Source organism: Moschus berezovskii, chromosome 6 (assembly GCF_049115385.1).
Source record: "Moschus berezovskii isolate FMDL1 chromosome 6, NW_MosBer_1.0, whole genome shotgun sequence".
NCBI classification, from domain to species: domain Eukaryota; kingdom Metazoa; phylum Chordata; class Mammalia; order Artiodactyla; family Moschidae; genus Moschus; species Moschus berezovskii.
The window spans coordinates 72,260,264-72,272,829 of NC_142465.1; the positions used below are offsets into that span (position 1 = coordinate 72,260,264).

At 44.2% G+C, this 12,566-nt stretch overlaps 1 protein-coding gene across 1 annotated transcript in view; it reads right to left on the reverse strand.

Annotated features, from left to right (window-relative positions):
• LOC129535926 (putative tetratricopeptide repeat protein 41) overlaps positions 1-12,566 on the reverse strand; it is a 78,115-nt gene that overhangs the window by 29,795 nt on the left and 35,754 nt on the right. Inside the window, 2 exon segments of the mRNA XM_055394666.2 lie at positions 3,309-3,480; positions 10,196-10,335. Coding sequence (XP_055250641.2) covers positions 3,309-3,480; positions 10,196-10,335 — 312 coding nt within the window.

Sequence of the window (12,566 nt, forward strand, 5' to 3'; positions counted from 1 at the left end):
TGTGGAAAAGTATTGGAAAGTATTGGAGTTTCAGCTTCAACATCAGTCCTTCCAATGAACACTCAGAATTGATCTCCTTTAGGAAGGACTGGTTGGATCTCCTTGCAGTCCAAGGGACTCTCAAAAGTCTTCTCCAAAACCACAGTTCAAAAGCATCAATTCTTCGGCACTTGGCTTTCTTTATAGTCCAACTCTCACAACCATACATGACCACTGGAAAAACCATAGCCTTGACTAGACGGACCTTTGTTGGCAAAGTAACATCTCTACTTTTTAATATGCTGTCTAGGTTGGTCATAACTTTCCTTCTGAGGAGTTCAGTTCAGTTCAGTCGCTCAGTCGTGTCTGACTCTCCGCGACCCCATGAATCACAGCACGCCAGGCCTCCCTGTCCATCACCAACTCCCGGAGTTCACTCAAACTCATGTCCATCAAGTCGGTGATGCCATCCAGCCATCTCATTCTCTGTCGTCCCCTTCTCCTCCTGCCCCCAATCCCTCCCAGCATCAGAGTCTTTTCCAGTGAGTCAACTCTTGCTGTCTAGGTTGGTCATAACTTTCCTTCTAAGGAGTAAGTGTCTTTTAATTTCATGGCTGCACTCACCATCCGCAGTGATTTTGGAGCCCCCAAAAAATAGTCTCCCACTGTTTCCATTGTTTCCCCATCTATTTTCCATGAAGTAATGGGACCAGATGCCATGATCTTAGTTTTCTGAATGTTGAGCTTTAAGCCAATTTTTCACTCTCCTCCTTCACTTTCATCACAAGTATCTTTAGTTATTCACTTTCTGCTGTAAGGGTGGTATCATCTGCATATCTGAGGTTATTGATATTTCTCCCAGCAATCTTGATTCCAGCTTGTGCTTCATCCAGTCCGGTGTTTCTCATGATGTACCCTGCATATAAGTTAGCCCACTCCAGTACTCTTGCCTGGAAAATCCCATGGATGGAGGAGCCTGGTAGGCTGCAGTCCATGGGGTCGCGAAGAGTCAGACATGACTGAGCGACTTCACTTTCACTTTTCACTTTCATGCATTGGAGGAGGAAATGGCAACCCACTCCAGTGTTCTTGCCTGGAGAATCCCATGGACGGAGGAGCCTGGTGGGTTGCAGTCCATGGGGTCGCACAGAGTCGGACATGACTGAAGTGATTTAGCAGCAGCAGCAGCAGCATATAAGTTAAATAAGCCCAGTGACAATATACAACCTTGATGTATTCCTTTTCCTATTTGGAACCTGTCTGTTGTTCCATGTCCAGTTCTAACTGTTGCTTCCTGACCTGCATACAGGTTTCTCAAGAGGCAGGTCAGGTGGTCTGGTATTCCCATCTCTTTCAGAATTTTCCACAGTTTGTTGTGACCCACACAGTCAAAGGCTTTGGCATAGTCAATAAAGCAGAAATAGATGTTTTTCTGGAACTCTCTTGCTTTTTCAATGATCCAGCAGATGTTGGCAATTTGATCTCTGGTTCCTCTGCCTTTTCTAAATCCAGCTTGACCATCTGGAAGTTCATGGTTCACGTATTGCTGAAGCCTGGCTTGGAGAATTTTGAGCATGACTTTGCTAGCATGTGAGATGAGTGCAATTGTGCAGTAGTTTGAACATTCTTTGGCATTGCCTTTCTTTGGGACTGGAATGAAAATGGATCTTTTCCAGTCCTGTGGCCACTGATGAGTTTTCCAAATGTGCTGGCATATTGAGTGCAGCACTTTCACAGCATCATATTTTAAGATTTGAAATAGCTCAACTGGAATTCCATCACCTCCACTAACTTCGTTTGTAGTGATTCTTCCAAAGACCCACTTGACTTCGCATTCCAGGATGTCTGGCTCTAGGTGAATGAACATACCAGCGTTATTATCTGGGATGTGAAGATCTTTTTTGTACAGTTCTTCTGTGTATTCTCGCCTCCTCTTCTTAATATCTTCTGCTTCTGTCAGTTCAGTTCAGTTCAGTCGCTCAGTCAAGACCGACTCTTTGCAACCCCATGAATCACAGCACGCCAGGCCTCCCTGTCCACCACCAACTCCCGGAGTTCACTCAAACTCATGTCCATCGAGTCAGTGATGCCATCCAGCCATCTCATTCTCTGTCGTCCCCTTCTCCTCCCACCCCCAATCCTTCCCAGCATCAGAGTCTTTTCCAGTGAGTCAACTCTTCGCATGAGGTGGCCAAAGTATTGGAGTTTCAGCTTTAGCATCAGTCCTTCCAATGAACACCCAGGATCGATCTCATTTAGAATGGACTGGTTGGATCTCCTTGCAGTCCAAGGGACTATCCATACAATTTCTGTCCTTTATCAAGCCCATCTTTGCGTGAAATGTTCCCTTAGTAGCTCTAATTTTTTGAAGAGATCTCTATTCTTTCCCATTCTTTTGTTTTCCTCTATTTCTCTGCACTGATCACTGGGGAAGGCTTCTTATCTCTCCTTACTGTTCTTTGGAACTCTGCATTCAGATGCTCATATCTTTCCTTTTCTCCTTTGTTTTTCACTTCTCTTCTTCTCACAGCTATTTGTAAGGCCTCCTCAGACAGCCATTTTGCTTTTTTGCATTTCTTTTTCTTGGGGATGCTCTTGATCCCTGTCTCCTGTACAATGTCACGAACCTCCGTCCATAGTTCATCAGGCACTCTGTCTATCAGATCTAGTCCCTTAAATCTATTTCCCACTTTCACTGTATAATCATAAGGGATTTGATTTAGGTCATACCTGAATGGTGTAGTGGTTTTCCCTACTTTCTTCAATTTAAGTCTGAGAGTCAAAAAATAAAAACAAACTTAACAAGTAAATTGGGGGCAGGAGGAGAAGGGGACGACAGAGGATGAGATGGCTGGATGGCATCACCGACTCAAGGACATGAGTTTGAGTGAACTCTGGGAGTTGGTGATGGACAGGGAGGCCTGGCGTGCTGTGATTCATGGGGTCACAAAGAGTCGGACACAACTGAGCGACTGAACTGAACTGAACAAGCAAATAAAAGCAAAGAGCCTAAAAATAAAAATAATAGATAAATAAATAAAAGCAAAAAGACAGTAAGTGGAGAGGCGGGATTTGAACACAGAAAGGCTGGCTTCACAGCCCGTGGTTCCCTTACTGCTCAAAGCAGTATGAGGTGTTTCACAACAGCCTCCCACATGCTAAAAGGATGGTCTGTCAAAGGAAGAGTGCTCAGGGTCAACCCTCACATGCCCACCAAAACAAGCAAACAAAGCTCACATGCCCGGTTCCCTGTCTTCATGGTTGGTAAGAGCCCAGGAGTCTGACTCTGAACCACAAGAAGTGATGCCCTCTCCATGTGCCCACCCTACCTTTTTGCTTCACCAAGTCCTGGTTGTCTTTTAAATTTCTGGATGAAAATTCCATCAGGTTGAACCATGCTTTCTGGAAATACCGGAAGCCCTCCTGAGTCATCCCTATTTCCAGACAGAGCTCCCCAATAGCATTCTGTACTCTGGGAAGCATTTTGGTCATGGACTGACTCTACACATAAGGAAAGAGAACACACTCGTGAGGGGACGCAGCATTAGACCAGGCACAGCCACCAGACACCCGCCGGAGAAAGCTCACTGCATAATGAACTCGCAAAAGGTGGCACGCTTCACAGCAGGTCTCGGGGAATGTTAAATACTTACAGAGTGATTGTTACAGTGACACGTTTATGGGGAGACACTGCAAACCAAAACTAGTCTTTGGAAAATGTTTTCACAAGTTGTTAGTTAATGGTAATTTTTTTTGAAGGTGGGAATAACATGGTGATGTCTCACATCTATTAAAGCTCACAGAGGAGGTATTATCTAAAATCCAATCAAACACCTAAAATCACCATCTGTGTGACTCTTGAATTCACTTGTGACCAGAGATCTGCTAACTTTATGGGGTTTTGTTTGGTTTGGGCTTTTTGTTTATGTTTTGGGGTGTTTTTTTTTGGCTGAATCGGGTCTTCGTTGTGGCACGTAGAGTCTTTCATTGCAGCACACGGACTCTCTAGTTGTGGTGCATGGTCTTAGTTGCCCTGATCTAGTGGAATCTTTCTTTCTTGACCAGGGATCAAACCCAAGTCCCCTGCATTGCAAGGCGGATTCTTAACCACTGGACCACTAGGGAAGTCCCTGCTAACTTCATGCTTGATACATTTTTGCTTAAAGACATGAACTTCAATTCTCTTTCCTGGTTTAACATGTTTATTTCAGGGATACTTAAACTTCATTACCTTAAATCACACCTCTATCAAAACCTTATCAATACATAAGAATACACTAGTTGGTTATAATCTTTTAAAAGAGAGCTAGTGATGAGTTATCTTATTATTAACATCTCATTTCAGAAAACTTAATATTAACAAGAGTATCTTTGACTATGCTGGGCAATTAATAGGCCCTATTCAAACAGACAGCAGTACCATTATCAATGGTTATGTAATACTTCATGCTGTACTGAAATGTACTCACTGACTGAGCCTGTCTCCATCATGGGAATTCTTTCTGCTCTCCTGCACCTATTGAAAGTTACCTTCTGCAGCCTGACCCAGAGCTTTCCAGTAAGTGTCCTGCAAACAGGTTATACCTACTCTGAAATACTGACCTCAGTCCTGAAGGCAGTTGGGAGTGGTGCAGAGTCCCTGGGCACATAGACCTGTAGTCTTTTACATTCCCTCATGGGTATCTTTCAGACTGCCCCCCCTCTCAGCAGCTATCCTAGATCTCAGCCCTAGTGCTCACACTGTCCATCCTCCACTTCAAGATGGCCTGCATGCTGACTTTACTGAGATCAAGACTACCCTGAAAGATTGCCCTCAGATATTGATTAAGATTATGACTGGGTACAAGTAACAGAAAACCCACATTAACAGTGAGTGGCTTGATTTCTCTCTAATGCAACCATCAGGAAGTGGATGATATACCATAATGTCAGAGACATGGTTTCTCTTATCTCACTGTTTGACCTTGCCTGACCTCCACTGCCAAAGATGCCTCTTGGTCTAAAATGGCTGCTCCATCTCCAGCCATCATATCTCCAATCCAATCAGCAGCAGGGAGAAAAGAGGAAAGGGAAGGCACACCTTTCACTTCATGGAAACTTCTCATAAGTTATCCTCAGCACCTCAATTTAAATCCCATCAGCCAAAACTTAGGCAGGTACTCATATCTTGCTTCAACAGATGATGGAAAATGTAGCCTTCTTTCCAGTCATTTGATGAGGAGGGTGGGGACGTAACTTACTATGAAAGGGGGTCCAGATATTGGGAAATTACAGTCTCTGGTATGCCTCACTTCCCTTTTCTTTTCAATTTAAAATTAGCAGTGCTTTCACCCATTTTCTTCCTTCCTGTCTATTCCAGAGGAAGGGATACCCAACCTCCTTACCAAGGGCCTGCTCCTTCCCTAGCTCTTGGGAGTCATGTCCTCCTCACCACGTCCCCACCAGCATCTCCAATCCACCCCTCTCCCTGGGTCCTTTCCTGCTTCACACAAACACATATATCCTGGATTAAACCTAACTTGAACCTGGTAATATCCTGATTGTTCATCTTTCACCTTTTTCTGACACTTCTCAAACGGGTATCAATACATGCACATTCCCATTTCATTACCACACATTCACCTCTTAAGCTCTGCAGATTGGCTCTTCCCACTACACCCCCCTTCTATCTCAGGGTTTACCACTGACCTTCAATCACCAGGCCCAAGATCCTTCTTTCAGTCCTCATTTGTCCAGACCTCTAAGCAGCAACTGATGCTATTAGCCACTCTCTCTTTGATTTGGGGGAACTAGGCTGTCCTGATTCTCTTCCAATATCTCACTCCTGTACAGGTTCTTTCCCCTTCCTCCTTTTCAGTTCAGTTCAGTTCAGTCACTCAGTCATGTCCGACTCTCCGCGACCCCATGAATCACAGCACGCCAGGCCTCCCTGTCCATCACCAACTCCCAGAGTTCACTCAAACTCATGTCCACAGAGTCGGTGATGCCATCCAACCATCTCATTCTCTGTCGTCCCCGTCTCCTCCTGCCCCCAACCTTTCCGAGCATCAGAGTCTTTTCCAGTGAGTCAACTCGTCGCATGAGGTGGCCAAAGTATTGCAGTTTCAGCTTTAGCATCAGTCCTTCCAATGAACACCCAGGATCGATCTCCCTTAGAATGGACTGGTTGGATCTCCTTGCAGTACAAGGGACTCTCAAGAGTCTTCTCCAACACCAAAGTTCAAAAGCATCGATTCTTCAGCGATCAGCTTTCTTCACAGTCCAACTCTCATATCCATACATGACCACGGGAAAAACCATAGCCTTGACTAGACGGACCTTTGTTGGCAAAGTAATGTCTCTGCTTTTTAATATATTATCAAGGTTGGTCATAACTTTCCTTCCAAGGAGTAAGCGTCTTTTAATTTCATGGCTGCAATCAGCATCTGCAGTGATTTTGGAGCCCAAAAAAATAAAGTCTGACACTGTTTCCACTGTTTTTCCATCTATTTCCCTTGAAGTGATGGGATCAGATGCCATGATCTTGGTTTTCGGAATGTTGAGCTTCAAGTCAACCTTTTCACTCTCTTCTTTCACTTTCATCAAGAGGCTTTTGAGTTCCTCTTCACTTTCTGCCATAAGGGTAGTGTCATCTGCATATCTGAGGTTATTGATATTTCTCCCAGCAATCTTGACTCCAGCTTGTGCTTCTTTCAGCCCAGCGTTCCTCATGATGTACTCTGCATATAAGTTAAATAAGCAAGGTGACAATATACAGCCTTGACGCACTCCTTTTCCTATTTGGAACCAGTCGGTTGTTCCATGTACAGTTCTGACTGTTGCTTCCTGACCTGCATACAGGTTTCTCAAGAGGCAGGTCAGGTGGTCTGGTATTCCCATCTCTTTCAGAATTTTCCACCATTTATTGTGATCCACACAGTCACAGTCAAAGGCTTTGGCATAGTCAATGAAGCAGAAATAGATGTTTTTCTGGAACTCTCTTGCTTTCAGTAATTTCCCAGTAATCAATTCCTACTGTCAGAGATCCTGTTTCCTCTTGTGGTTTCAGCATCCACATGTATGTAGATGTCTCTCTAGTCTCTTTCCAGATTTCCAATCCTGCATTTTCAAGCTGGCTGGACATTCCACCTGGATATCTTTTCTGAACTGCAGACTCAGCAGTGTAAATGTTAAAAATTCATCACTGTCCCTCCAAAACCAGCTTCCTCTTTGAATTCCCCCAAGTCCATCAACCAGACTCAAATCCTCAGGGTTTCCTTAGTTCCTCCCCATGTCATGGCCATGTTTTCAACCAGTCTGAGTGGGGCAGAACTCCCTATCCCTGGGAGGATGACAGCTCCCAACCCACCACCTGACCACATTGCCAGAAATACTAATTGGTCAAATGGAGCTATACACCATCAGCATCTTCTTTATGAAGACATGTCTTTTATTTCCCTCTTGCTTCTTGAGGGCAGAGACCCCATGGCCCAAGAATTGAGCCTCATGGTTTGTGGGTATTCAGTAAATATTTGTTGACCTGCACAGTGATTGTGAAGCATTCCTGGGCCATGGTCTATACCGGCTACCACCTATGGAGCCCTGACCAAGTGAAACTCTCACCATACATGACTTCAGTGGATATTTACAGAAACCCTAGGAAATGGGGATTATTACTTCCCTCTTACAGGCAGGGAAGCTGAGGCTCAGTGAGGTTACATCAATCACCTGAGTTCAAATGGCTAGCAAACAGGAGAACAAGGGTGTCCAACACAGACTGGCCTGTCTCCAAAGCTCTGCTCTGCACTTTTTCTTAACAAGGGAGCCTCCGATGCACAAGCCGAGGCCCCTTCACACAAGCATCCTTTAGTTTTCCTGTGGCCCAGTGCACCTACTCTTAAGTACTAAAGAGAAGATCATGAGACTTAGCTTTTTAGTAAGCACACTTACCACTTTACATCAGGGTTTCCTCAGCTTCAGCAGTACTGATTCCTGTGCCATATAATACTTTGCTCTGGGCGGGTGCGGGGTTGGGGCAGGCCTGGTCTGGGCCGTGTAAAACGTAGAGAGCATCCCTGGCCTCTACTCCCTAGATGCCATCAGCAACTGCCCCTCCCAGGGTGAGACAACCAAAAATGTCTTTAACATTGCCAATCTTCCTTCAGAAACAAAACTGTCTCCCAGTTGAAAACCCCTGCATCAAAATTTTAAAATAACCTAATTGAAAGAAATTACAAAAGCGGTGTGGTCCAGAATGTGTACAGCACAAATAACAAGCTCTTTCCCCTCAAAAACATTCAGCACATGTTTCAAAGAAGTTGTTATTGCCAAAAATAGTTTTAGAACTTCTCCTTTGGAAATGCCTTCAGAGCCTAAAAATAATTCTTTTCGTCTCTGTGGTAGTTAGTCCTAAAGCACTGTTGCAAAAATATTTTGAGAATAAAATCATAAGATTGATGGCTCCGAAAGGAGTGCTCCGAAGTGGGAAATCCTCTCTGAATGTCTCAGCTTTGTCACATTTCCTGAGCAGCCACAGCCTCCCTTCACCCCACCTACTCCGCAGGTTGCGCTTCATCACTGATGGAGATGCTGGCAGTGACTTCTAGCTAGACTAGGAGCCCTGTGAGGGTAGAAATTGTGTCTGCCTCACCTGCTGCTATCACCTCAACTCCCAGCACAGAGCTCAGGCTGGGCAAGACCCTCAGTGAGGGTGTGCTGAGCGGATGTCTGAGTGACTAGGTGAACGAATAAATGAGCGGCCGAGTGAGAGCAAGAGTGAGTGAGTGAGTGAGCGGATGGGTCAGACCGACGACTGGATGAGCGAGGGAGTGAGTGAGCGAGCGGATGGGTCAGCATAACGGCTCAGTGAATAAATAAGGCAACGACTGGATGGGTGAGCAAATGCAGGGTGAATGGGAAAATGAGTGAGCGGACGAGTGCGTGGCTGACTGAGAGAATGGCTGAAATCAGGCCTTCAGCGATGACCTAATAACATAACTGGTGCTTTCCAGGAAGACACGCCAGTGATGAAAACTTGGACCTCATGAGGAAAACAATTTGGTGCAGGGGGAATTCCATAATCATAAGATATCAGAGAATCACTGGACTCTACTCTGTCAAAATGCAAGAGAGGTCGAGATAGCGCAACTCAAACTCATTATCTGTAACCTAGGCCTCAGTTACTTTTTAACCCACGCATGGTAATAAAAGAAGCTTAAGATCTCACTATGTGCACACACTGTGAGAAGTGCTTTGTGCACCTGCTCAGTCACCCTGTTAACAGCTCATGAGACAGATCCTAGAACCCTCAACAATGAAGAACTCTGAGTCAGAGGTTCACATTCTTGCCAAAGTTGCACAGCATTAAGTGCCAAAGCACTTTAAATTTGGGTCAGTCTGTAAATAGCCCAGGCTCCTGCACTACTCCAACGCTACCTTCTAAGGACACAAAGTATTGCAAATTCAAGTTGGCTCACTGGTTCATTACTAAGCACTGACAAGGTTGTAATACAGCATGGAAGATAAATAAGCACGGCCTCTGCGATAAAGGGACTTGCAGATCTAGACTCTTACGTGTCTCTTTAGATGGAATTCCTTTCAGAAAGATGTGTGTTGATGGGACACAGATAGACCTTTATGAGAAGGTGAAGGCCTTTGTTTTCAAGCAAAAGTAGCTTTGTCGTGGGTTATACTACCTTTGGTCCAAAAACTACTACAATTGGTATATAGTTTTTAAAGGGCCATTAAATGTCATCCTAAGAACAGTTACAGTTTCATATTATGAGTGAAAGTTTCATTGTATTCAACAAGCCCAAAAGTTTCTATTTTGGGAAATGTCAATCAATAATAGGAACACGATAATCAACCTTCCCCAACATCTCTCTGAAAAGTATAACCAACTCTTTAACCAGGATTTTATTAGTTTATTCAATCCACTACTCACTGTACCCCTTGTTTTTTACATTCCTCTTCTCCTCCAAAATGATGCCTATTGGTATTCATTCATTCAATCATACCTCCCATCTATTTATTGCTTGTCGTCACCAATACACAGTTTGGGACACGGATTAAAATCAAAGATTCCTCACTGATTAACATAAGTAATGACTATTCATTATTCATTAGTTCCTCTCTTTGTGGAATGAAATTGTAAGTGAACAAAGGTAAATGATACCTGAAAATATCTAACATAAATTGAATAACAGTTGAGGATTTTAAAAATTATTTCCCAATTTACCTGCAGTAACATGTTCTCAATGCTCAAGAATAACTCTTCTGCTTCACTGGTCTTGCCCAGAAGCTTCAGAAATCTTGCAATAAAGAATATTAATCGGCATTTGTCAGCAGCAGTAACCTTAAAAAGCCTGCATTCCAACACTAGAATGGAAAGAAAAGTCAATAATCTTGAAGCATATTTGGAGAGGAACAAAGAGTGCCTATCATTCAATCTTGATAAAAGAGTTAAACATTAAATACTTACCTCTATTTCACTGTTTTTCTCTCAAAGGATCAGCACACCTGCTTTTATTAATATTAAGGTTTACATACATTACTGAGTATCTTAAACTACCAGGTGAAAAATAAGTCAAGGCCTTTGACTAACTTCCATAAGTAAATTTTGAAAACCAAGGAGTCAAAAAAGAGTATTTCTATAGCTCAATCCATATGTTGTTGTCATTTGTATTTGGGGGTGATTTTTGGGGAATAAATAAAAGGCATTTAGATTTCTTACACAATTCTGCCCTCTGTTGCAAATGTCTTGAATTACTGGCTTTAGCAGAAAGAACAAAATGCTAGAAGAACAAAATAGGGAGCATATGTGTGGGTGTGTGTACGCGCGCACACACTTACACCTTATCACGTGCTTAGTCATTCAGTTGTGTCTAACCCTTTTGTGACCTCATGGACTGTAGGCCGCCAGGCTCCTCTGTCCATGGAACTTTCCAGGCAAGAATACTGGTGGGGTGCCATTTCCTATTCCATACCTTACCATATACAAATGAAAAAATTACAGAACTTTTGAACTTGAAGTTTCACATACATGGTAGCACAGAGTCATCATTTTCAGAAATTCTCTTTCCAAATGTTCCAGTATCTAAATGCTACATTTGTCCATTTGTTACATTTCAAACTGTTGTGCCTAATGTGTCTGGAACAAATAAATTCTTTTTTGCAAACAGACAAATCTTTTATTAAACAGTCCCAAGATCTGGGACGGGCCAACCCCAAAGGAGAGGCTAAAACAAATACATTCTTATTCCTCATCTGTTCCTCTGGACAAACTGTTGGCCACCCAGACCTTGGGTATCCTCTTTCTTTCTGCCAATTTTTTGGTGGATCCTCATTCATGCACAGAATAAATGTTCAGTGAGCATCAACATGTCAGGCAGCATTCCAGGCTCTGAACACCAAGTGCAGCAGACAAGGGTGTAGGCCTCAGCATTGGGAGGCCTCTAGGAGCCTCTGAACCACAGCTCTGGTACCTCAGGCTGGGGAGCAAAACTAAACAGGGCCAGGGGAGAAAGAGTGCTGAGGGCCAGAGTCCAAGATGCTTGTCTGCGGTGGTTGTCTGAGCAAAGTGGCCTGAGGTGGGTAAGAGAACTGAGGGGTCGAGCTAAGCGACGGGGGACCCCTAAGAACCAGAAGTAGCTGCTGAGAGCAGACAGAAAGGGGCAGTGTGGGGGCTTCCCTGGTGATTGACTCAGTGGTAAAGAATCCGCCTGCCAATGCATGGGTCTGATGCCTGATCTAGGAAAATTCCACATGTCATGGAGCAACTACACCTGGGTGCCACCACTACTGAGCCTGTGCTCTGCAGCAAGAGAAGCCACCTCAGGAGAAGCCCATGCACTGCAGAGGGTAGCCCCTGCTCACCAAAACCAGAGCAAAGCTGTGCAGCAGCAAGGACCCAGCACAGTCAATAAAAACATAAAATTATAAATCACCTGCCTCCATCCACTAAAACAAGATCATTTTTTAAAAAGGAAAAAAAAAAGAAAAGAGTAGTGTGGACACAACTAAGGGATGAGACCCTGCCCACAAGTGGGACTCTTACACATTCCAGGGGGGTTATTGAGTCCAGGTTCCTGTCAAGAGCTCAGCTTGGGAAGGAGGTGTCCATCACTAAGGAACTATTCAGCATCTCCATCGTGACTGGTGCTATTCCAGGCACTGGAGATACAGCAGTGAGCAGGAGAGAGGAGGGTCCTTCTCTCCAGGAGCTTATATTCCAGCAGCTGAAAGGGTGAGAGTCGGGGAGAGGGGAACAGAGATCCAGGATTAAAGAAGGAAACAAGGCAAACTCCAGTAGCTTTAACAGTTGTGCCAAGAATTAAAACACGTTAACATAACAGAGAATGACTAAGTACAACGTTCTACTAGAAGGTCACCCTGAGACGGTGATACTGCGGCTGAGATCTGAAGACCCAGAAAGAACGAGCACTACAATAAGCAGGAGCAACATTCCAGGCAGAGGACCAAACATTCCTGGCCGAGGGAGCAGCTGATGCCAAGGTCCAAAGGCAGAATGTACCTGAAGGACATAAAGAAGGCCAAGGAGGCTGGCCTCCTGAGGCCAAGGGGAAGAATCATACAAAATGATGCTACCC